Source organism: Mytilus trossulus, chromosome 6, assembly GCF_036588685.1.
Source record: "Mytilus trossulus isolate FHL-02 chromosome 6, PNRI_Mtr1.1.1.hap1, whole genome shotgun sequence".
Lineage (NCBI taxonomy): Eukaryota > Metazoa > Mollusca > Bivalvia > Mytilida > Mytilidae > Mytilus > Mytilus trossulus.
In genome coordinates this window covers 80,575,441-80,603,400 of record NC_086378.1, presented here as the reverse complement: position 1 = coordinate 80,603,400, position 27,960 = coordinate 80,575,441, and the positions used below count along the sequence as shown (strand labels likewise).

Sequence of the window (27,960 nt, the reverse complement as noted above, 5' to 3'; positions counted from 1 at the left end):
AATCTTAGTAAACAGGTTCCTTATGATATGATCTTTCTAATTTTAATGCCAAATTGAGAGTTTTTACCCCATTTTCACGGTCCACTGAACAGAAAATGATAGTGCGGATACCTGTGTACTTGGGACACATTCTTGTTTATTCTTGCTAGGAGACACTTTACTTGAATGCAAATATCAATGCGAATTCTCCTGTTTTGAGGAGTTTTGCACAAGTAAGAGACTAATGTGTTTAAGTTTCATATCTCTTGATGTCTATTTGAGGGGAGAAGCAAACAAATGGCTCCATTTACAAGACCTCTCTATCTATTAGGCAACAGGTCATTTGCATCCAAAGCCTTATCCTATGCAGTTTTCTAAAACTTTCTATATAAAACAGAAAGTAAACCAATATATTCGAAAGGCTTTGTCATTTTACATCAAATAGCTTTGTTTCCTTTTCAAGGACCTGTAATTTGGATATTTTTCATAATATTTTACTATTACCAATGGAAAGTCATATTTCAGTTTATAAAGAAAATAAAAATGGATTTTTTCCCTTCTTTTTCAAGGTTGTTTTGTAAAAGGATCAACCCTTCCAAATATATTTACAGTAATTAACTTACTTTTGATGAAGGCTTATGCAATAAACCCACCTAACACACAAAAAATGACAAATACAATTTCAATTTAATATCATTTATTTTTTTATTTCAAATAATTTGTTTCAATATAAATACAAACTGCATAACAATTGGTCCTAATTTAAATAATAGTTTTACTACCCTGCCTTTTCATGCATCCTAGTAAAAAATATCTTCAAAATGTTGTTTGCCCATTCAGTTACATTGGAACTAGACAGTTAACTTCACATCATTAGCTGTAAAAAGACTGTTTTTTAGAAGTAATCGAAACTTGCTTTGAAACAAGGAATTGTACTACATGAATTCAAGAACGAAAGCTGAAATTTCTTAAAACTTGATGAAAGTTATTAAAAAAATAGAATGAAAAAATTGCACCAAGTTTTTGAGGATTTCATGTTATACAGTAGCATGTGGAAACTGCAGTTTGGACTCAACTTTCTATGTAAAATGTTGGACAGGAACTATTAAATGAAGATTACCAAGAAGAAACAATAAATTATTTGTCATGTATGAACTTCTTAAATATAACACAATCATCTTATTCTAAGACATACTGTAATAGAATGGTTTATTCCTTTAGTATAATTTATATTTGTTATGCTAAAATAAAATCCACCTTAAAATTGAAATGTATAAATAAAAGGTAATTAATTACAAGTATTTAATACTTATCTACTCCATTCAAGAAGAAAATAGTTTGAGAGCGAGTACTAAAAATAAGCTACATGTATGATGTATTCATTAATTAAAACAAGATGAAGAATGTTATAAAATATTCTCAAATCTATTCAGACCAATTGTTTGGATTACCATAATTGTTGTGGATGAACTGAGCCATGCAAATCTTATAAATATAAAAGCATGATTAACATTTTAAAATGGACATCTTCTAGAAAAATTGTAATTGAATAGACATTTTTGACCATTATAAAAAAAGGAAAGAAAATACCAAAGGGGCAATTAAAAACCAATCAAAGGAAGCTATTACACAAAACACAAATCTCATAAATTTCCATGGATTAACTGGTTCTTCTTTTATCCATCGTACACAAGCATGTACACAAGTGCATATTTTAACATGTGAGAAAACAACACACAAGTGTTAATAGCTTTGGATCACAAACAATAAAACTGAACAAAAACGTTCTCAACTTACTTTATGTATATGTATAAATTGTAGAATTAAACAACTTCACTTAAAACCACCTCCCTTACCCGAACCAGTAAGTTGTTTTAACATTGTTTAAACTTATCTCCCTTTTCCCCAACTTTGGTTAACAATTTTTACAATGTCCAAACTACATAATATTGAATTAATCTCTATTATAATATTAATATTACACTGTCTACCATCTAATAATCACAGAACTTGGCAAGATACATTCCTTCCTTAGCACTTACAAAAATTCATCTCATTTTAAAAAATATTTCCCCCTTATTTTAATACTGTAAACCAACTTACTTTTTTTCTTCGAGATACTGTATATTTCACTTCAATCATTCTATTGAACTTCGTGGCTTTATTTGCTCAATGTTCTTATTTCATTGATGCATTAATATATAAGGTTGAAGTTCAAAATATTCATGAAAATCAGTTGGTTTACAGCAAGTACAAATTTACTTTAATATTAATACATGATCAGCATTAACATGACACATTGGATGGAAATCCTACTCAAAATAACAATATATTGGAAAACTGTGATCATCACAGTATTATGGCAGATAAAATATCACATAACAAAAAATCTGCATATAAAAAGAAATACCATATCATAAAATCACAGCTTTCATAACAGATCTCCCTAAAAATAAAACAATTCAATAAATAAAATCCTCTGGTAATAAATAGTCATTATAAAACATTTCATGATTCTGTATTTTTGTTTAACAAATAAGTTTTGATCACTCTTGATTTGCTCCTTTCATGGAAAGGTTATTGCATAACAAACTCCAGTCCCTGAGCACTTCAATTAATCTTCCCATGTCTCAGTGGTAACTGAAAAATAAAAGCAAACAATATAATTTCAATTAACATTTACTATATACACCAAAAAGACAAAAAATTTATAACCCTACAAAAAATCTTCCTGTACTACCAACAGACACATTCAATGAACAATTAAATGACTGTACCATAAACAGATAACATTCTAAAGTGACACAACTCAAACTTATTATGGACTTTCCATATTGATTTTCCTCTGAGTTCAGTATATTTGTGATTTTACTTTTTAAATGGTGTTTTGTGGTATTCAGCATTGTGTACAAGTTTCATAACATTTAGTTATAGCAAACTTAAGTTCGAAATTGAAATTAATTTTGGAAGTAGTGACATGGTAAAACTTTTTTTTTTCTATTTTTAAGTCTTTTTTCTTTTCTTTAGTTTTTCCAAATTTTACATTATTTTTTTATTTGAAGAAGATTTCCTCAGAGTAGTTCTAAAAAAAAACCAATTTTTTTTCCTTATATTATGATTAGTGTGGCAAATAAAATATGTTCCATCAATGTAGTCAAAACAATCGAGTAAATATGACATGTGAAAAATAAACTCGAACACATTTGATTTGATAGAGAAAATGGCTTCTTTGCTTAACTAACCTCAAGACCAGAAACCTGCCATTTATAATTTATATCTAAAGCTTTTGTTTGTGTCATGTAGTCTTCATCTTTCTTGACATTGTTTCTCAATCTTAACAAATCTAGACAGTGAATACCTACCCTTGTTTTCTAAACAGACATATATTTATTTTTGACTTTGTCTTCCTCCGACAGAGGTTCTTGTTCCTCTAGGTCTTCCTCCTCATATGTGGTTTCCGCCACTGGACTAGAGAAGTATCGAACATCACGATCTTGGTCATTTTGTAATTGTTCTATGACTTTTTTCAATTCTTCACAACATGGATTCTTTTCGGTAAAAAAGAAACCTACAATTGAAATGATCAAATGAACATCCTTTTAAATCCTTAAATTTCTATACATTGTTTTGTGTTCACTTTAGAATAAATTACACTCAACTCCTTTCTCTTGGAAAACACTTTTTTTAAAACATCAATTTCCTTGTGGCTCATTTTTTTAAACATAAATTTTAATAAATTTTTTTATATAGTATATCCTATAATTCTTATATTCACAGAGTAAAAGTTATGAATTAAAAAATAAAACAATGACCAAGGCCAAATAATGAAGAGATGTGCCAATGTACACAAGAAGTTCTGAAATATCTGACTTAATCACTAAACTATCAATTTTAATGTTGACATCACCTAAACATCTATTTTTTTCAAATGTCCAAGGCAAGATAAAAACAAATTTTTAATAAAAGATTTTATAATATTTTATTTTTACAACTAACCTTTATTCATCAATGACTGTGACAAAGCTTTGGCAACAGATATCCGGACATTTGGCACACTATCTGTACTCAATGCGAACAGTCCAGGGAGTATTATGGTTACAAGTCTATTGAGTGGAACTGCATTATAATCTATGATGGCTTGTGTCAGCTGAGCGAATCTAAAATAGTACAAGATTTTGAACATTTCAATGAAGTTTTATGCAACAAACTTACAAAAATATAAATAAATCAGATTTATAGATTTCGCAAGTTTCTTATTTTTATTCACTACAGGTATTCTTTTCTGGTTAATTCATGAAAATATACATACTTCCATATAGTCTTAAAAATGGAGTTCCAAAATGACTTTAACAAATGCATGAAGACTCTGAAGAGTAGCAAATAATTTACTATTTGAACATGGTAAATATAAATATTTAATACCGCATTGTATTAATCATTTATAGACTATATTCTATCTGTGATTTATAAATGGTCTTTAACAGTGGTCATTTTTATTTTTGAAAAGGTAGTTTTATGCAGCATCATGCACAACTTTTACTTGACAATTATCACATTTTACACATACACAATCATTTTGTAACTTATTTTGAATATCTGGGTATATATTTGGCTTATGATTGCATTTATCCAAGTATACCTAGAAACACTTACATTTGTCTACCCAACCATTTATTGCTCTTGGCAAACAAATTGACTAACTGGTTTAGTAATCCTTCCATAAGTTTATCATCATCATCTGTTGACAATTTCCTCATTATAACACTCATCTGTCAAAACAAGAAACAATGTGATAATTATGAACAAAACTATAATTCTACACATTATTACCAATAAATTTAAATTTAAAAATCAGCACATATAGCACATTTCTACAATCTACAATTGACCTTACTACCCCAAAAACTTATGGTTGCAGTTTATGAGCCATTGAAAAACAACCCCCATTATTATGAATGAAAGTGTTTCATTTACAAAATTTGTAATACACTTTAATCCTGAAATAGTTGGCAGGAAATTCAGAGACAATATCATGGACAGCAACATTGCTAAAGCTGTTTGTTTTAGCACGCACAACTCTTGACAATTGTAATTGAGACAGTGTTGAGACATTCTCTGCCGTCTCCGCCAAAAAAAGCAACACTTGTATATCTCTATCAAAGAACTTCGTCAGAGGTCAGACATAAATAGTAATGGTTGGCACATAAGCAATAGAAATATACAGTACTGAAAAATAAAGGTTTAAACCTACCAAACTAAAAGCCATTCTGCGAACTTCAGAAACCCTGTCTTCACATAAAGCTAAGCCTAAAGGCAGAACATATTGACTAACTTCTGTAGCACTAAACAATTCTGTGATAGATATCAACTGCCTGCAATACAAATATAGCAATGAAATTCTTACCTTCTCAAATATTCAGTAAACTGTTACATGTATATAAATAGTGGTTGCAGGATAAAAAAAAATCATGAAGTATGACAAAACAGTAAGCTGATCATCAAAACTTGTGTTAAACATTCTGGTAATTTAAATATGAAACATGTCACAAATATAGGTTTAATTTTTTTTAATGTTCACGTGAGAGAGTAATTTCTGGGTTTGTGTTCAACACCAGATTCCATTTCCAGGTGTAATTCTATTTACATATCTGTTCAGTCAAAGTATTATGCTGTATTGGATGGGCATAATTGAACTTACTCTGCTAATTCAAATCTAAATCTCCAGTTTTTATGATTGTCGAGGCTCATGAAACTATCCATTTTACTCAAATACTGTTTCCTGGTTTCTTGTGTCAGCAGCTGAAAGAAAACACCATTGAAATAAATAATCATGATATATATGCATTTAAAAGGGACTAGTATTTTACACAGCATGGGCTAATACCAAGTCAATATGCATGCTTTTAAATAGCCCATGATCTGACAACTACTTTTACAAATTATTGAGAACAAAAATCATTTTCCTCATAGAAAATAGACAGAAATGGCAAACATTTAGGGAGACGGATTTATAAAAGTTTTTCCAAACTTGTTTCCGAATCCCATATTTGAACTTTATGTACCAGATGCTCCGCAGGGCGTAGCTTTATACGACCGCAGAGGTTGAACCCTGAACGGTTGGGGCAAGTATGGACACAACATTCAAGCTGGATTCAGCTCTAAATTTGGATTGTGATTAAATAGTTGACACAGCATAGGTTTCTGACACAGAATGAATGTGTTCTTATGAACTTAAAATTTTTGTTTTCTCTTAGAGCAATTCACTATGCTGTTGAATATTAATCCTCTCAAAAAAATGTTTGAAGAAATTTTCTTTTAATTTATGAAATTTCAAATGAGAAATTTTTTTTAATCACATCCCCCTTTCCCTTATTCCAAAACTAATCTCAATTAAAATATATTTAATGGAGTTTGCAACAATAACTACTCATTTAAATACATCATAAAATATTAAGGTGTAAAAAAACTGATTGTTATCACTGAATGGTAAAGATTATTTAAATTTATCAGTTGGTAGTAAAAAGTGAATATACATTGTATATTGTATATAACAAAGATTTAAGTTGATTATGGACAAAGAAAGATAACTCCAATTAAAAAAAAATCTTGCAATAAGATATTTCTTGCTTTCTATTCTGGACAAAGAAAGACAACTCTAATTAAAAAAAAATTTGCTATTTCACAATATTATGCAATAAGATATTTCTTGCCATTGCGCAATACTGTGCAATTGAAAAGACTTGCTATTGCACAAAACTTAATATAATAATTTTAGATCCTGATTTGGACCAACTTGAAAACTGGGCCCAGAATCAAAAATCTAAGTACATGTTTGGATTCAGCATATCAAAGAACCCTAAGATTTCAATTTTTGTTAAAATCAAACTAAGTTTAATTTTGGACCCTTTGGACTTTAATGTAGACCAATTTGAAAACAAGACCAAAAATGAGGAATCTACATACACAGTTAGATTTGGCATATCAAAGAACCCCATTTATTCAATTTTTGATGAAATCAAACAAAGTTTAATTTTGGACCCCGATTTGGACCAACTTGAAAACTGGGCCGATAATCAAGAATCTAAGTACATTTTAGATTCAGCATATCAAAGAACCCAACCGATTAATTTTTTGTCAAAATCAAACTAAGTTTAATTTTGGACCCTTTGGACCTTAATGTAGACCAATTTGAACACGGGACCAAAAGTTAAAAATCTACATACACAGTTAGATTCGGCATATCAAAGAACCCCAATTATTCAATTCTTGATGAAATCAAACAAAGTTTAATTTTGGACCCTTTGGGCCCCTTATTCCTAAACTGTTGGGACCAAAACTCCCAAAATCATTACCAACCTTCCTTTTATGGTCATAAACCTTGTGTTTAAATTTCATAGATTTCTATTTACTTATACTAAAGTTATGGTGCGAAAACCAAGAAAAATGCTTATTTGGGTCCCTTTTTGGCCCCTAATTCCTAAACTGTTGGGACCTAAACTCCCAAAATCAATACCAACCTTCCTTTTGTGGTCATAAACATTGTGTTTAAATTTCATTATTTTCTATTTACTTAAACTAAAGTTATTGTGCGAAAACCAAGAATAATGCTTATTTGGGCCCTTTTTTGGCCCCTAATTCCTACACTATTGAAACCAAAACTCCCAAAATCAATCCCAACCTTTCTTTTGTGGTCATAAACCTTGTGTCAAAATTTCATAGATTTCTATTAACTTAAGCTAAAGTTATAGTGCGAAAACCAAGAAAATGCTTATTTGGGCCCTTTTTGGCCCCTAATTCCTAAAATGTTGGGACCAAAACTCCCAAAATCAATACCAACCTTCCTTTTGTGGTCATTAACCTTGTGATAAAATTTTATAGATTTATATTCACTTTTACTAAAGTTAGAGTGCGAAAACTAAAAGTATTCGGACGACGACGACGACGACGACGACGACGACGACGCCAACGTGATAGCAATATACGACGAAAATTTTTTCAAAATTTGCGGTCGTATAAAAATTGAACCCAATTTTTTAATCACATCCCCCTTTCCCTTATTCCCAAACTAATTTCAATTAAAATATTCTAATGGAGTTTGCAACAATTACTACTCATTTAAATACATCATAAAATATTAAGATGTAAAAAAACTGCTTGTTATCACTGAATGGTAAAGATTATTTAAATTTATCAGTTGGTAGTAAAAAGTGAATATACATTGTATATTGTATATAACAAAGATTTAAGTTGATTCTGGACAAAGAAAGATAACTCCAATTAAAAAAAATTCTTGCAGATATTTCTTGCTTACTATATTGGACAAAGAAAGATAACTCTTAATTAAAAAAAAATTTGCTATTTCACAATATTGTGAAATTAGATATTTCTTGCCATTGCACAATACTGTGCAATTGAAAAGACTTGCTATTGCACAATACTTAATATAATAATTTTAGATCCTGATTTGGACCAACTTGAAAACTGGGCCCATAATCAAAAATCTAAGTACAGGTTTAGATTCAGCATATCAAAGAGGCCCAAGAATTTAATTTTTGTTAAAATCAAACTTAGTTTAATTTTGGACCCTTTGCACTTTAATTTAGACCAATTTTAAAACTGGACCAAAAATTAAGAATGTACATACACAGTTAGATTTGGCATATCAAAGAACCCCAATTATTCAATTTTTTATGAAATCAAACAATGTTTAATTTTGGACCTCGATTTGGGCCAACTTGAAAACTGGGCCAATAATCAAAAATCTAAGTACATTTTTAGATTCAGCATATCAAAGAACCCCAAGGTTTCAATTTTTGTTAAAATCAAACTAAGTTTAATTTTGGACCCTTTGGACCTTAATGTAGACCAATTTGAAAACGGGTCCAAAAATTAAGAATCTACATACACAGTTAGATTCGGCATATTAAAGAACCCCAATTATTCAATTTTGATGAAATCAAACAAAGTTTAATTTTGGACCCTTTGGGCCCCTTTTTCCTTAACTGTTGGGACCAAAACTCCCAAAATCAATACCAACCTTCCTTTTATAGTCATAAACGTTGTGTTTAAATTTCATAGATTTCTATTGACTTATACTAACGCTATGGTGCGAAAACCAAGAAAAATGCTTATTTGGGTCCCTTTTTGGCCCCTAATTCCTAAACTGTTGGGACCGAAACTCCCAAAATCAATACCAACCTTCCTTTTGTGGTCATAAACATTGTGTTTAAATTTCATTGATTTCTATTTACTTTAACTAAAGTTATTGTGCGAAAACCAAGAATAATGCTTATTTGGGCCCTTTTTTGGCCCCTTATTCCTAAACTGTTGAAACCAAAACTCCCAAAATCAATCCTAACCTTTCTTTTGTGGTCATAAACCTTGTGTCAAAATTTCATAGATTTCTATTAACTTAAACTAAAGTTATAGTGCGAAAACCAAGAAAATGCTTATTTGGGCCCTTTTTGGCCCCTTATTCCTAAAATGTTGGGACCAAAACTCCCAAAATCAATACCAGCCTTCCTTTTATGGTCATAAACCTTGTGTTAAAATTTCATAGATTTCTATTCACTTTTACTAAAGTTAGAGTGCGAAAACTAAAAGTATTCGGACGACGACGACGACGACGGACGACGACGACGACGACGACGACGACGACGACGCCAACGTGATAGCAATATACGACGAAAATTTTTTCAAAATTTGCGGTCGTATAAAAATTGTAATATTTGTCTTGACATTTTTCATTAATAAATACTGTTTAAACTAAACATTTTTCTTGAACCCTGTCATGCATCAAATTTTAATTAAGTTTTTATTCAATTGTTAAGGCTATGTCTGTCTTAAGATTATTATTAAACACACTTAAATTAAAGTGCCTTAATTCTTGTAAAAGTTTCAAGCAATTAAGAGAAAGATGTCATACATACCCTTAGAAAATCTGAAAAGTGTCTTAGAACTCCTATTCTGACTTCATCTAAATCTTTGAGAAATCCATCAAATACTGGTACCAAATCATGATGTGTAATTTCAGAACCAAGAATTATCGCCATTTCATGGATAGAAAATGCTAATGTTCTCCTTACTTTCCACTGTAAAAATAAAAGATTAATTTAACCTTGGGTAAAAAAAATGCAGAACATACAATAAATAAGCATGAAATAAATGGGGAATGGACACAGACGATGCCCCTGCTTGCATATCATATAAAGGGACATAACTGAAGACCAGTAAAACTGGTGTTTCCCAAATTTTTAATCATTATAAATTTTGCGTAAAAAAATATTAAGACAAGTTTTATAAATCTGTAGCTTCGGTGGAGGCAAACTTTTTCCAATTTAAGAGCAAAACTAAGAACAGAAATAGCGAGACCAGCAAATTTCAATCTTGGTCTGTATTTTGTGATAATAAGCATTTTGTTAAGGTTTCATTACATTTGGTAGAGGCAAACTACAGTTAAGACCAAAAACTTAAAGCTAACAATTTTACACTTTGTAAATGTGCATAACTCTACATTGGTAATGCCAGTAAAATTCTAACTTATTTGTATTCTGAGGTAATAAGCATTTTGCATATACATTTTCATAGAATTTGGCTGAGGCCAACTAATGAGTCTGCTAACACTAGTCACTTTAATTCTTAAAGCAATTTCATCCTGCAGAAAGAACAAAAGACATGTATTCACTCTTTGTTAATTTAGTATGACTATCTCACCTGCATATCTGATGCCAATGTTTCATACAACAGTTTAATACAGTTCCAATTTTTCCTTCCTAAGGTGTAGGCTACAGCAGGAAGATTGTATGCACAATGTCTGGTTATTTCTGTATCTACAGTCTGTGCTCTGGATGGATCAGCCATTCCCAAGTAGCTTTCTAATAAACTCTGAGGTACTATGTCCTACAATTAGTATTGATCAATTATTTAAGGCTTCAAACCTAATTTATCTTCAAACTAATAACAAAGTAATCCTAATATATCCTTCATAAGGCATCAAACATTCATTTGGTCAAAGCTTATACCATATATTAGGACCCGACCATTGCATAAAAATACTACATATTGAGATAAGAAAGTGTTTGATAGCAAAAACACCAAAATTATTTTACTTTGAATACTGCATAGGCCTGATAAATTTTTGGTTTACAAATCAAGGTTACAACTATTGGTAGAAAGGATCAAACTCGCAAATCTTGGATTTTTCTGAAAAAATATTCCAAATGATTTTCTAAAAGGGTTTACAAGTAAACCACACTGGACCGTATCCCCACTTTCTCCATGATAAGGGAACTCACTTTGTAGACCCCAGTGATTGTAAAAGCACAATAATCAAGAACAGAAATAATACATTTTTTTTTTTAGATTTATTGTTTGAAAGCAAAATTTTCAACTATTGTAATTATATTTTTCAGCTTTTTAATTTATCAAACACAAAGGTGTTTTTCACAATTCAATAATTTGAAAGGAAGACAAAAATATCTTTATTTTGCTTGTATGTAAACCTTCAACTATAGCTTTAAATGTGTTTTTTTTAAATTTCAACTTCCAGTTATTTTCCAATCACTTTTCATACACACCTGCTGTTGAGCTAATGCAGCCTCATCGATATGTTCTGGACTTTCAGCATCAATGAACTCCAGACTGGTACCGCTTAAATCTGCAAGAGGCATTAAAGACAGCAATAGATCACTGTCAATATAGCCAAGGATATCATCTGGAAGAATAGGTAGGAACTGAAGGGAGACAGCCTTTCACGGAGTGAAATCATTCCCCATTATCAAGACAAAATTATTGAAATAACATTGCATGTTACGTCTATAAGCAAAATATAGTTGAGCATGCACAATGGTGTAAATTTTGAATTAATGATCAAATGTAGCTTAAAACATTTCTTTTTTAAATTTTAACAGGTACATTTTTAAGTCATGCATTATGTTAGTTTTAGATTTATTATTGAAGAATCCCCCACAAGTTCATGTAAGGGACCTACTTGATCTAACTTGTAAAAGAGAATTCTTCATTGAAAAACTTGAATGGAAATTCTTGAAAGGAGAAAGTATGATATTCCTTCGATATATTGATAATTTGAAGTATTAGTAAGATTTTACATTCAGATACACACTGTTAACTCTTTTATTCAGTATATAAAGTCTTTGTTATTAATTAAAGTGATTGCGAACAACGTGCAGATGAAAGTTATTTTGACAAAGCAAACAAAGGATAAAAAAGAATAATTACCGTAGTACAAACCATGTACATTGTTTTCATTCTGAAGGGATAATTCCTTCAGTTGATCTCCAATGACATGTGTGGTACCAATATTGTCTACTGTTTCCGAAACTTCATTCAAAGTACAAACATTAGCCGTCATTATTTGCTGGCCTTCATCAAGCACTTCATTGTCAGAATTTAAATTTTTGACATTATTCTTTTCCACATCATTCAAGGCTATATCCTCTAATGTGATAGTATCGTATCCCCTAGCATACATACTCAGTTGATTGTCAGGTTTGTGTTCTTCAGAAAGTGTCAAGTCTACTTCAGGCAAAGGTGCCCTCCAATAATTAAACGAGTTAAAATCTTCCTCTTGTGGGGGGCTATCTTGCACCTCTGGTTTATCACATGTTAATTGACTATCACTATCTACACTAGTTCTTTCTATATTGTTATTTGATAGATCACTACTACTGGCACATACTGGCTCAGAGTCTAAGACAGGCTCTTTTATATCACAGGTATTTTCTTGGTCTGTTGTATTATCACATTGAGCTATGGAACTGTTAGAATCTGAACTTTGTTCTGTTTTATTTGTATTTTTGTTACTAGAAGTTTCGTAGTTATGAGCTCTTTTTTCTTCAGCTGACAGACTGTCATCCGAAGAAACAAGAACATCATTAGGATTGTTACTGTCTGATATGTCCATTGTTTCTAAATTATCATTTGAATCACAAAAGCCTTCTTGAGCTCTTTGTTTTTCTCTTTCAAACATTCTTACATCTTCAACAAATTCTTCTTTTTCTCGTATTCTTTCTTCTAAATCTCTTAAAATTTCTCTGCAATACATATTAATTTTGTTTAATTTGTTTAATTTTGCAGTCTATTAAAAGTAACTACAGCAGATATGTGCATTTGCTGAAGACAGTGAGTAAAATTTTATATAAAAAAAACAAAATCAAACATAACTTCTTAGTTTATGTTATCTCTCTATCTCTATTGCACCAATTACCATTTATCAATAGTTGCAGATTTGGAATTATATGAGATTTTTTTTTCTTTTCATACTTATTTTGGTATTGATATTACAACAGTTAACTGATTAACAGTGATATTGTTGGCTTTTTTCAAAACTACCTCTACCCTTTTTTATTGGGAAAATATGCGTCATTTTCATCAAATTGGGAAATTTAAAATAAACCAAAAATTTGACTGAAACTTCAATTTACAGACCCCCTTTCAAGAAGAGTCTACCCTTGCTTTGAAATAAGACCACTTTTTGTCAGTGATTATTCATAAATAGACCCTCAAATCTGCATATATAGTCATTTCAGGCATGAAAAATGTTTAAATGAGTGTTTTTCAGTTTGTGTTTATGCACAATTACTACTAAGACTGCACTGTTTGGGAAAAAAAGTTGTCTTTTTGAGAATAATTTTAAGCCATTTTTTTTCAAATTAGGATTTTTTTCCAGGGGAAAAAGCCTTTATTCGGCACTAATTTAAGGCAAACAATATCACTGATTAAGAAAGTTGTTTAGATTTCTTTCTCTGGAATAATGATAACTTACAAACTTTCTGGATTCTTAACTATCAGGACACCTTCTTCATTTACAAATAGTCCAGTGAGTTCAGAATCAGCAAAGGTTGAAATGAATGGCCCTAGCTGTTGAAATGCTGCCATTCTCACCTAAAACAAGTATACATGGTTTGGTTAATCAATGAACTCAAATTAATTGGGGGGGGGGGGGGGGGGGGGGGGATTTGGGAGCTGTCAAACTTGTAATCTTGTCAGTATTTAGTGGTATTAGCTTCCTCCAAGCTGATCTCATAAAAGTAACTTGTCATAATTTTTTTTTTAAATTATTTTTTGGGTCATTTAATGCTTCACCTGTTCACATACTGCAGCTGTTGACATTATTTTATCATTAGATTCTTTACTACTGTATTAAAGATTCCAAAACGGGAATTAGTACACTCTAATGAATTGCTCTAAGTTAAGTTTAAGACTGACATAACAAACAACACTCAAAGACCATCAACATTTATTTACGTTTTAACATAATATCTATCAGATCTTAAAAAAAAAACTTGTGGGATAGTTCCCTCTAATATGGTGTATATTTACTACATCTAAAAACAATATGTAATCAACCATAACTCCTACTTTGGTCGATTCTAAAGAACTTACCCATCTTGATAAATCACATAAAAGATTAACAAACAAGTTAGACAACTCTCCCCGTCGAACGTCAAGTGAACACGAACAGGAAACAGCCATAAAACATTCTGCACATGCTTTCCTCACTCCCCAAACTCCATCTTCACACAAGTAATAAAATTTTGGCAACTGAAAGGCATTTAAATTTGGTAAACATTGTTATCCATTAAGAAAATAAGATCAGATGAGTATTATTACTCGTCCAGGCATTACTCAATGTAATCTAAATAATTCAAGTGTTTATGCAGGATCAGTCAACAGGAATGGACTACCTTAGATCATATGAAACATTTTATTTAAGACAAAATATAAAGAAATGCTTGACACAATCATGCATTATAATTAAACAAATACTTTTTTTTAATTTTTGTCATGCAATAAAAGATTACAATCTGCAATTCAATAAAAACATTACAAACATGCAAATTATTTGACAGTTGTAGAATTCAACAAGATTTGAATATAAGAAACTATCCAATAGGATTTTTAGTGTCATTCTGGTAGAGTGAGAACACCAGTTGCACCATCTTCGCTAGCCAAGGGTTACGATCAACTCCCGCTCTCTTCACCCTTGGCGGATTGAGTCAACATTTGTGATAACAATGTTGCGCCATCTATCGGAAGATAAAAATCACGCCCATTCCGAATATATTATTCTTCACCAATGGTAGCATTTTAACTCTTTAATTTGGAGGTAAAAACCACAGTATCATCTAGATTCTACAAACTTGGTAAAGCCGGAAATGAAAACATACATCAACATGCATTTGTGCATGAAACATACACAAGAACTTATATTGGTTGATTAAAAACATTAAGTTGTCATTAAATATAGTCGTATGTTTAGGGGTGTAAAGACTTGTTGCACAATATAAACATGTGGTAATTGTTTACAAACACTTTCTACATTACACGTGATCATGTTATAGGCGCTTTTTGATTGGATGCAGCGAATTTTGACTGCAACCAATAAAAATCCTTACCTCGTGTTTCCGAAATGTTGGCTCAATCCGCCAAGGGTGAAGAGAGCGGGAGTGGATCGTAACCCTTGACTAGCGAAGATAGGGTTAAACAAGATATTGCAAATAATAAACTAAACGTTTACAACTATGATGATTGAAAGGTTTCCCCTTTTTCTTAAGAAATTTCTGTGGTATATGTGGAGTTGCTGCATTTTTTCCACTTAAAACATAGCCTCTGAATTTTGATTTAAAAATGACCAAAGACCATGCTTTGTTTGAATAGTAACATTCAAAAGCTGTTGCAAACATATCTTACCAATTCTCTTTCTGTATTGTCCTGTCCTACTACAGTACAGAAGTCTCCAAAGTTAGCAGCACACACCTGTAACAACAAGATTAACTCGATGTGAAACTTTTGCAATTACATGTATAGGTTTTCTTTGTAGATTTTTTTTATATTGATTATTGCTTCAAAAGTCAGGTAGGACCAGTTGAGAAATTGAAATTTTGCCATGAAAAATTGAGCTGTGCATTCAATATTCTTATTATGGGGGTTGTACATTGTAAATCTCTCAGAACTTAGTTGTGTAGTTATCATCAAATTCATAAGCATTCAGTGCCATCTTTAAAATTTGTGGTTTTGAGCAACTCTGCAAAACTAAAAAGTCAAATGTTTTATTTTCCTCTTGTACATTCAAATATTATCTATGCACTCTCATATGAAATGCTTGGCAACCACAAAGTGAACCAGTTTGATCATCCCAATATTTTATCCGTTAGTGAATATAACTTAAAATCTAAACAATTAAAATATGAACATTCTGCAGTAATACTGATTTCTGTGTATTGATAACTGAAATAGTTTACGACTAGCACTTCTTTATTTTGAGATTTTCTTGGAAAACATGAAATAAAATTATCTTCAACAGAAAAACAAAGAATAAGTATGCTACCTTTCTAACATGAAATAAAGGGTCTGTACACATCTCACAGAATCTGGATAAGAATAATCTTTCTGTCATGTCTCTTCCTAACAACTGGGACATTTTACTCATTAACTAAAATATAATACATAACCAATTTTTAAATGTGCATTCACCCCAAAAGAATAATAATATTGTATAATTATATATTTAACATGTCATACATTTAAATCTTTAATTCTATTTCATATTCACAAAATTTTATACATGAACAAATACAGGATTCCATTTTAACTTAGCAAATTTCCACTGTAGACCAATCATGGCTGGTGTTAAGGATTTCTTGTCATCAAAGCTGGCTGTGATATGAAAGTTTAACAACATGTCACAACCACTTTGACATCAAGATAACCTCTTCTGTTTATTTCTATCATATTCCTCTTCTGGAATAAAAAAAAACCACAAACAACAAAATTAATATCTTTAATATCACGTGTTGTAGACAGAAATATATGTAGCACCTTTGATATTTCTTAAAAATGAAATACAACATTGGAAATATTTGCAATAGATTTTTTTACAAAATCGTGAACCTAAACTCATCTCAAAATGGAAGACGTTCACTGTTTCAAGCTCATCAAAGCTGGCTGTGATATGATAGTTTGGAACACATCACAACAACTTTGACGTCTTGAAAACAGTGTTTTTCCTGGAACAAAAATAAAGCTGAAATAAAGATTTGTGGAGACTTATGGCATTAAAAAGCTCATCAAAGCAGGCTGTGATATGAAGAGTGTGTCACACATCACAACAACTTTGAGGTCTTGAAAGTATTGTTTTTCTTGAACAAAAATGAAGCTGAAATAAAGATTAGTAGAGGCTTATTGCATTAAAAAGCTCATCAAAGCAGGCTGTGATATGAATGATGTCACACATCACAGCCACTTTGACAACTTCTTGCATGCATTTTCTATCTGAAATGAATAAAATTATTGTTGAATTGAAACATTGTATACAATTATTTTCATTGTTAAGTATATTAAAGGACATAACAGATATAAACCTCTTGCTTTTTAAAAAATTTCATACTAAAAGCTCATCAAAGCTGGCTGTGATATGAGAACTATTACATTTCACAACCACTTTGATGCACATTTAGGATGGATGCATCAACAAAACCATATATATACATGTACTAATCACAAACACAGTTTTCATCCATTCTTCTGAATACAGGATACAGGGACTATTGCAAAGCTGAATAATGTGTTGATTGAATTTTCACACTGAGCTCATCAAAGCTGGCTGTGATATGAAAATAACCAACATTTCACAGTCACTCTGATGGGTCAAGGTGGCAAATTACCTCTTCTGTTTTACAGATCTTCTTGGTCTTCCATTCATGTATTATTTTTCAATGGTATTCTTGTCAGTAAACATATGTGGACTGAATGTTATTTCAGTACATATATCATGATTTCTCAGATATGAATGATAATTCCATAGTCACTTCAATATTTATAGCAATTATAAACACTTTCAATAATTTGAGCAAATCTTCTTAATGAGTATTACTCCTACAATAATTAATGACACATGACTTGGAGCATGATTCAGGTGGATCCTAATTACAATCATCTACCTGTCAAATTAATTAATTACATTAGAGCTTCAAGACATCCTGTACAGGTAATGTGTATGAGAAATACTGATCCAAGCAGGCTGTGATACAACATATTATCAATGCATCACAGCATCTTGGCCAGTACCTATGCATACTTTTCCTCCATCACAATAACATAGAGTGAAATCAGCCTACTTCTGATATTTGTGTTTCTCCGGTTTTCCACACAAATGTTTGCAGCAAGCCTATTGTAAAGAAAAAACTAATTAGTTAATTTCAGAAGGTATTTCAGATCAGAAGGCTCATCAAAGCTGGCTGTGATAGGTAAAAGCTATAACATCCAGCATTGACAGTCATCAGCTCTGTACAAATCTTAACCTACAAGAAAAGTAAACATTCAAATCAATTAGGGCTGTGCCTTTCCAAATACTTGCATTTCTTGAATACAGCAAAATAATGAATATTACATGAAACATAGAAAAATACTCTCAAACATGCTATAAAATCAATATAGTATATAGTTTATTTAAGAAAACTAAGCTGCATCTTCTGTGTAACAAGCACATATTCTACATAAAATTAATTGCAAGATAGGAATACTTCTTTCATGTAGCAATTAAGTTGTAACATTTCATCTACATCATTCTTTCAGATGCTAGAAGTTGTAACAAAAAATTCCTTTAAGCAATAGTTTAACTGGTTCCTGTCTAACACACAGTGGCTTTTAAAACTGGCTTGATGACTGGAGTCACTGCTATGCAAAAGACAGAGTAGTAAGGTGAATTATATGAAACATCTCACTACCCATGTCTTTCACACAGGGTAACAACTTAGGCTGTGTCAGTTGAAATATATAACCCTGTACTATGAATATAATGGGTATTATTCAATTGTATTTTCTCAAAAGTAACTTACAGCTACAGCTTCTGTTCTGTAATCATCCATACTGTCTGGACTGGCTAGATCTAATATCACACTCACTACTTGTTCTTCTATGTCAGCTACAATAAACAAAATATCTTTTTGAAGATTGCGACAAGAACTTCATTTAAAAGTCATAAAGGAAGTTACAACTGGGTAATGCTATGGATGTTTTGGGGGTTTATTTTTTGTCCTTATAAAAAATCAAAGTAATTCAGACTAATTTTTCTATATTATAAAGAGTCATTTACATTTTCTTTTACCAACAGTCAGGTATAGGCCAAGTGAAATATTTTAAATATGACAACATAATGCAATTTCATGGCATGATACAAATTCTTAGAAAGCTCTTACCTTTACTTATTAATTCTTGTTCAAGAAGTACAAGTAAAGCTGCTTGACTAGTTTTTCTGACCTGTAAAAAAGAAAAAAACAATCAATGTTAAACCATTTCTAAATAAACTGACTGAATTATGGGTTTTTTTTTTTGCATTTCATTCAATTGTCCAGTAAAACATGTTGGCATTATTTACAACATTTGCTAGTTTGCACATTGATAACTGATTTCCTTTAAAGATGAGCATTTAAGTGTGAAAAACTGAAAAAAGTCCTAGGACATAACACTGCACAAAATTATCAGACATGAACACAATTCGAAACTGATTTGTAACCCGTCATGTTAAATAATATACCCAAAATCAAATCAATATCTTCAAGTATGAAGTAAAAAGTATGCAAAACTGATTTGCCAGACTGCAAACCTAAAGTCCCTTTCACCTTCCCCATTAGGGAACTAAAAAAGAAAATTGCACTCACATTTTTCAATTTTTATGGATTTGTGTATAAAGAGAAGCCAATCTTTAAACACTTTTTTACAAGTACTTTAGAATTAACAAATGAACAAAGGAGAAAAACTTACTTGATTGTTTCTGTCATTCAAGTATCGCACCACCATTGGTAAAATGTACAAAGATACAGAGTTTGGAAACAAATCCTTATTTTCCTGACAGTACATCGCTAAATGTGGTATCTGTTCCATTAACTCAGACCTTACAATGGGATCTACAAACAAAAGCAACAGTATTACAATACATATTATCTTTCTTATTGGGTAGACTTTTTTAAAGCTATCATAGTTTTTCAGAGCAATGTTAATTTTAAGTTGAACCATTTCTTAAAAGCAGAATTTGCTGGGAAAATAAGTCAAAATATTTCAGCATCTGGTGTAAGAGTAAACAACAAAATCTAACAATTGTTGGAACTAACACTCCCCTTTTTTTATAATTCATTTTTTTCAAATCACTAGATATCTTAAAGTCTATTCATTTATTTGATTTAGATATTAAACAATTTTCTGACGGACATCATTGACTGGATTTTACATTCTAGCAACAATCAAGGTCAAAACATCAGAGAAATGTACATGTTTTACATTAAACGTTCCATTCAGTGTATGTAAGAATAAGATCATTTTGCATTTTTTTTTATTTTACAAATAACATACCTGAATCTTCCGATAATTTCACCATGGCTTCTAAAACGGGTGTGCAATCTTCTTCCTCATCTTCCACTGCTCTAATTGTATCCAACATACCACGTGCAACCATTTGTCTACAGAAAAAATGTGCTTATTTTTTTTACATGTAAACATCAGTCCTGCTATTTCAGTATACAACCAATTTAATTGAAATCTAATAATTGTCCATGCCATGAACCCACTTTAGGACACTCCAAAGAAAGGTTTGTTAAATGAGATTACAAGAAAAATACAGATCCCTCAGATAATAAAGCACAATAAACTTTTATTTGAAGGACGCCTCAGGGTGCAGGTGGACGCCTCCGGGTGGGGGAATTTCTCGCTACATTGAAGACCTGTTGGTGACCTTCTGCTGTTGTTTTTTTTTCTATGGTCAGGTTGTTGTCTCTTTGACACATTCCCCATTTCCATTCTCAATTTTATTTGCATTCTTAAGGTTTATATAGAAATTGAGTAAAAAAAGTTTTTTTTCTCTTTTATTTTGAATCAGAACAACTGACTAACCTTGTGTAGACATTGTCACTTTGCATGTATTTCTCCAATTTTTGTAGAGGTGAAAGTTTATCATCTGTGTTGTAATTATCTTCCCCATCCAAATCATCATCCAGACCAAAACCTGTAAAATAGATTTTCAAATTTCAAATGGTATGGCTAAATATCCAATGTCTTCATTCTTCTTTTCACAATGGTCACAAGAAAAAAATTGGCAAAGAGGGATGGATAGTGGGGTTGATTTTCAATGATCTTCAACTTCCTACTTTTTTCGGCATTTTGAACTTTTTGGGATTCGAGCGTCACTGATGAGTCTTTAGTAGACGAAACCCACATCTGGTCTATATACTAAATTTAGTCCTGGTATCTATGACGAGTTTATTTAAAGGTTTCATATATCTTGTCCAAAAAACCCATAGCGTTCACTAGTCTAGCCTTATAGCGTCGTATTGATGTGATGCTACAACATTTTTTTCCTTTAATATGAATAGCGTTATGGATACAAGGCTCTCATTTCTAGAAACAAAATAATATTTCATAATTATAAATTATATTTTCTCCCATAGTGATGTTGTTAGAATTTTATTAATAAATACAAATCATAAAGTCATAATTATTTGGCACTAGATCCCAATACAAACTGTTATCCCACAACAAATATAGTACATTGCACTTTTGAGTATATTTCTTTCGATCACTCTTACAACATTTGCAGTTGCATCAAGGTTGCTTTCCTTTTCTCAGACTTAAATTTCAAAGATTTTCCAGTAGTCTGAGGAGTTTTCAATTCAAGTATGGCTGCTGTGCTATAATCATTGTTAAATGTGAGCTTAATATTTAACACTGCAATACATTTCAAGACCATCTGCATAAAGTGTAATTAAGATCAGGTATCACCATTATTCCAGACTTGTACTTCCAAGAAATGAACTCACTAGCATAGTACTTGTTTAGTTACTAATATAGTAACCAATTATCAATGGGAAGAATCAAGCAAACGGGAGGTAATAATCTTTGTTCCAAACACTTCAGGAAATTATACTTTCAATGACAAGGAGCACCTGAATTAAAATTACAATGAACAAATCCTTTACAATTTAACAAGAGTGGACACGCTGAAATGTCTCGCCTTCTTTACTTATCATAGATATAAAAATATGTTGATAGGCCAAATATAAAGCTTTATTACAACTCTCACATAAACTCAACATTAAAAAAGAAAACAAAACATTGATCATTGAACCATGAAAATGAGGTCAAGGTCAGATGAACCATGCCAGGCTGAAATGTACAGCTAACAATTTTTCAATACAAAAAATATAGTTGACATATTGCTTATAAATTCAGAAAAACAGACCAAAACACAAGAACTTAACACTGAACAATAAGCTGTGAAAATGAGGTCAAGGTCAAATAAAACTGTAAATATAGTTGACCTAATGCATAAAGTATTGGAAAAATAGACCAAAACTCAAAAATTTAACTTTGACCACTGAACCATGAAAATGAGGTCAAGGTCAGATGACACCTGCCAGTTGGACATGTACACCTTACAGTCCTTCCATACACCAAATATAGTAGACCTATTGCATATAGTATAAGAAAAACAGACCAAAGCACAAAAACTTAACTACATTGTATAACCACCGAACCATGAAAATGAGGTCAAGGTCAGATGACACCTGCCAGTTGGACATGTACACCTTACAGTCCTTCCATACACCAAATATACTAGACCTATTGCTTATAGTATCTGAGATATGGACTTGACCACCAAAACTTAACCTTGTTCACTGATCCATGAAATGAGGTCGAGGTCAAGTGAAAACTGTCTGACGGGCATCAGGACCTTGCAAGGTACGCACATACCAAATATAGTTATCCAATTACTTATAATAAGAGAGAATTTAACATTACAAAAAATCTTAACTTTTTTTTCAAGTAGTCACTGAACCATGAAAATGAGGTCAAGGACACTGGACATGTGACTGACGGAAAGTTCTTAACATGAAGCATCTATATACAAAGTATGAAGCATCCAGGTCTTTTACCTTCTAAAATATAAAGCTTTTAAGAAGTGAGCTAACACCGCCGCCGCCGTAACACTATCCCTATGTCGAGCTTTCTGCAACAAAAGTTGCAGGCTTGACAAAAATTGGAATGACAAAAAGAGTTCAACCAAGAAAATTTACAGCCTGATTTACATAGAAAAACGATGAACCAAATCATGAAATACAAATCTGATGTACAGAAACAAACAACCCCTGAATTAGAGGCTACTGTCTCGGAACATACACATACAAAATGTGCCAGTTTAGGGTTGACATAGCTGTGGAACTGTAGCTCATAGGTCCTTGTTATTTTTTTACTATTTGCGGACCATAGAGCTACGGATTTTTCCTATTTCAAAACATTCAGAATTGCGACCCAGGTTCAGGTCACACTTATTTCCGCTAAAAATATTCTTTATAATGTTTGCAAAGCTTGTCAATATATCTAGTTTTGAAGAGAAAGAAAGACTTAGTTCCTGTTGGTATATTTGAGGTACATGTATTACAATACTACCCAGAATATTTTTTTTTTTAAAATTCAACCAATTATATTTCATGCCATGTTAATTGATTTTAGTACACAAAAGCAATTTACACAACACAAACAATATCCATCAAGAAACATCAACATCGTGTCAAATGTAAATAATTTTTCGTCATTGAGTACTAATGATTTCGTTCATACAAAAATAACTAGCAAGCGTGCTTTGCACAAATTTCGACTTTACAAAATGCTTCCTGAACATTGGAAAATGGCAACAATGGAAATTTCTTTGTTCATGAAACTAACTAAGTACGACATATAGTTCTTCTAAACTTTGAAAAAATATTTTTTTTTAAATACAAAACTTACTATCGGGTCAAAATTTAACCAAAAAATTTTGGCGCGCTCTCGCTACCCTCCATTACAATAAATTTTGGCAACAGATTTCACTGGAAGCGTGACCTATTTACCATTATTCAACAGGAATGACGCACTGCATTGTCATTACTCATTCATGACTAAGCCATTAACTTTAATAGCAAATTCAATTAGCAATATAGCACTCAATTGTTTTCCAGGTAGCTAAAATAATTAAAATACTTACGGAGCCTTCACAAACACGCCACCAAATTCAAATGGGAATCGTGCGCGGGAACTTGGGTCATGGGGTTAGGGGGAAACCCAGATCACGTGATCACAATCATGGCATCATTGATTCTACAAATCTTGGCGTCATGTTTGAATTTACGAATTAAACTACACGTGTCGTATCAAAACAAATACGTAATATGAAATTTTGCATTATATATTTTGTAAGGAATAGTATTTCATACATCGGACATACTGATAAAGCCCTCAAAATGTTGAACACTGAAAGTGGACGCGAAAGGATATCATAATCTCAGAACTTGGGACATTTTGTCATCTCCGCTGCTCTGCAGTGATAAACAATGACAAAAATGTTGATGTAAACATAACTTACCTTCTTCGCCGTTATCGTCTCCTATTCCACCATAAAAGTCAATATCTGAAAAATAATATTATTACTTCAGTTAAAGCGGAAAAGTTTAAATTTCGTAAATAGAACAGGGTTTATTAAATGAGGTGGACTCACCCGCCATGTTGAAAGGAGCACGCTACTTTGTAAAACTATCGCTGATTGGTCGATGACTGTAAAATTCTTCTGATTGATTGGTTAGGGAATTTTTTGTTGTTCGGATGATTCCGATGTCTGTCGTAAACGTGTTCGGTAATATATGTGCATGAATGGCGAACTACATTCACAATTTGATTATCATTTTGGGGGGAATTATGCACGTTTTCGGGTAAAGATTATCGTGAAAATTGTGCTTGGAGTCTTTCATAACTACAATTAATGGTTTGAAACATATATGTTAAAACGTTTATCTGAATAATAAAATGAAAACAAAGGACTTTGGCATTGTGTGTGATTAGGCAGTCAGTGCCCGATAAGCTTCCGCACTTGAAATTAGGGCTTATTTTCTTCAATTGATTTATGCATTGAAAGACGAATTGACAGATATAATTTCGTCCATTTCAACAAAAATTTGACAATTTCCATTCGAATAAAACGTTTGAAATGTATTTTGATAACACATTATATAATTCATTAATTTTCGCAATATGGGGCCCCAATAAGGATGGATTGGTTCCCACCATTCTATGCTTGATATTAACTTTTTTTTGTCGTGGTGTCACGTATCTGTTTTTGACGCAGGACTTTTACTTGGGACATTTTATATTGTTTCGGCCCTAAATAAATCAATTCTTAATAAGTTTTGCTTTTTTTTTGTAAAGCTAATGAGTAAAATTATTTTTGCCATGAAAAGGTAGTACGGTAACTGTTGTCATATTTTCGTTGTTCGAACTTAAATGAGGAACTCAACAAATCCATACATCCAGTTAACTTTGTGAAGACAAATGACCGTTATTATATTCATAAGATGTTGCATTCATCAAATATATAAAGTATTATATATCATATACACCACATGTACACCCTCATTTTCATTTGGTCGATCGGACATGGTTTCTTTAAAACAAAGTATCGCTCAAAAGTGAACAGCAACGGAAAAACTTAATAAGATTTGGACATTTATTCCGCGGTATAAGTGTGAAAACAATCCTTGTCAATATAATGAAATTTTATAAGAATGTCATACAAGTGAGAGGTTAAGCTAGCTTACAAACCAGTTTTAATTCATCATGTTTTACGATAGAAAATGCATGTACAAAATCGCCGGGAAAAATGACTGCTGTTATCCACTCCTTTAATGAGTTTGAGCTTTTGATTTTGCCATATGATTGCGGACTTCCCGTTTTGATTTTCCAAGGCTTGGAAGTTCGGTATTTTTGTTAATTTACTTTTTCGTACCCTACATTTATTCAATTCTGATAGTCAAATCTTCAGATATAATACGAGAACAAAGCACTAACATAAGATAGATTGATCCTTTATACCTTAATATAACATTATATTGGGGAAAATTCTGAGACAAGTGCCTGTGCACAAAGTAATAAAATGTGTACAGATAATATATAAACTGATCAAATTCAATCATGAGGTCTATCTGATTTCCTGCATGCGTTGTGCATGATGTGTCTATAACAAATGACTACAAAAGAATTAAAAATGAATCCGTATATAGTCCTCTACTCCATTAACTTCTATTATAATGTTAACTCCAAATACGGTATTAGCTCGGTATATGCATCGGAACCGAGGAAGTATAGTACAAATGTTAGTTTTGAATCCTTGATATTATCCTCCACCGTTCTATCAATAGTTAATGAAACGATCTGTAGAATTTTGTAACAGTTCTATTCTGTCAAACACGACCGTTAGCGTCTAATGGCTAAACATTTACCGTGCTTTCATCAGAGATCTCTTTATTTTGTTTTGCATACAACGTAATGAGATAGCTGATTGAAGAGCTTACCAGAGCGCATGCAATTAATGGTCTGAAAGTTTGTACATGTATATGCAAAATTTAAATAAAACTATACTAAAATACTAACTTACATAGACGTCATTGCTTCGGCATATATACCTACATAATTGATAACATACCTTTTATGTGTTTTGCTCATTGTTTAAGGCCTTACAGAGCCCCGTATAGTCAGTTGGTATCGAGTGGGAACATCATCTACTTTTTTTTATACTTATTAAATTCTCCCTTAATGAATTTAGAAATTTAAAGAAAATATGTTCCTAATTATATCGACAGCCAATTAAAGATGTATTTGGCTATTCTTATTAGATAACTTTTGCTTGTATACAAATTTAAAGGAGATGTGATATGATTGGCAATGAGACAGCTAATATTATCCATCGAAGTTCAAATGAAGTGGATGTAAGGAATTACATTACGGTCTACCGTGCGGCTTCAATAATGAGAAAAACTCATACCGTAGATCGAGTCGACTGTAAAAGGCCCCGTTATGAAAAAACATGAAAATTGGTATACTTCATACTTGGTGCCAAAATTATTACAAAACAATTTACGAAAAGTAACTATAACAGACATGAACCAACGCAAGCTCCTGAAGTATTTGTAAATCTTTGTCATTCCTTTTTTGGCTTGAACGTTCCTGTTGAAGGCTCTTAATTAATTCGTACGCACCATACTTTTTAAGCTTTGTTGTTATTTTCTAGCACTGGGTCGATGCCGCTTCGTATTGATAAGCTTGTCATCGAGAATCAACTCTGACAATATTCAGTGTTCAGGTACCAACATGATGTATAACAAACCTTTCTTAAATTCTCTGTTTTGTTATTATTAATTATCAATAGCCCAAGGTTCATATACCACAGGCTGGTTGATTTGACCATTCCTTTAAGTCCCTAGTAAGTTTTGGTCGTATCACTCATCTAAAATCGGCATTAATATAGTTTATTTTGAGGATATCCAGCTATGGTATATTCAAATTCAAATATCTTTATTCCTAAACAAAGGGCCTATCAAGAGCATATAAATCAACACAAATCACAGATTTCATACATTCTCCACACAAACAACACAATCAATCTAACATGATACATATACTGACTGTTAATTATTAAATATGAGTAAGAACAAATATGGAAACACGATTATCAAAATATGTACATGATTGGAAAGAGCCGGTACTAAGAGGAATAACTCTATTTGTTTATCTTAGCTTTTGTCCTTTTTTCCCTGTCTGAAATGGAAATTTATATTTAGTTACAAATTAAAATCTGTGATAATAAAACTTAATCTGAATATGTACTGTAATATATATTTCTGGATTTTTTTTAAAATAAATTCCGATTTTTTGTTTTAAGGTTCATGTGGACCCTATGGCTAAAATGGCCGTATTTTCACCTCAAAATTTACTCTGAGTACAGACAAACCTGCGCATCTGTAAAAAAAATCAGGCATAGCATGCCCTAGATTAATGAATTTTAAGTATGTTTTATGTTTAAGAAAAATAAAAACTTACCAGAATTTTGCCGTGCACTTTTTTTCATTCCTCCAGATGGTGCCAAAATAAACTAAGTTGAGAAACAGG

At 31.7% G+C, this 27,960-nt stretch overlaps 1 protein-coding gene across 5 annotated transcripts; it reads right to left on the bottom strand.

Annotated features, from left to right (window-relative positions):
* Positions 1-659: 659 nt before the first annotated feature.
* LOC134721980 (serine/threonine-protein phosphatase 4 regulatory subunit 1-like) lies at positions 660-27,960 on the bottom strand. 5 transcript variants are annotated; one of them, XM_063585365.1, is made up of 21 exons: positions 27,892-27,960; positions 24,389-24,433; positions 20,884-20,995; positions 20,347-20,453; positions 19,762-19,904; positions 19,197-19,257; positions 18,837-18,922; positions 16,328-16,432; positions 15,691-15,756; positions 14,383-14,541; positions 13,763-13,881; positions 12,217-13,031; positions 11,556-11,692; positions 10,693-10,878; positions 9,909-10,070; positions 5,678-5,778; positions 5,231-5,351; positions 4,633-4,748; positions 3,976-4,136; positions 3,342-3,547; positions 660-2,619 (listed from the first exon to the last, which is right to left on the bottom strand). In XM_063585365.1, the coding sequence occupies exons 1-20, from the start codon at positions 27,917-27,919 to the stop codon at positions 3,351-3,353; spliced, it is 3,027 nt and encodes a 1,008-aa protein (XP_063441435.1). In that variant the 5' UTR covers positions 27,920-27,960; the 3' UTR covers positions 660-2,619; positions 3,342-3,350. The 5 variants fall into 5 exon arrangements, with proteins under 5 accessions (XP_063441435.1, XP_063441437.1, XP_063441436.1 ...); XM_063585367.1 differs by having other exon boundaries at positions 11,556-11,635; positions 27,892-27,959; XM_063585366.1 differs by lacking the exon at positions 27,892-27,960 and adding an exon at positions 24,521-24,678.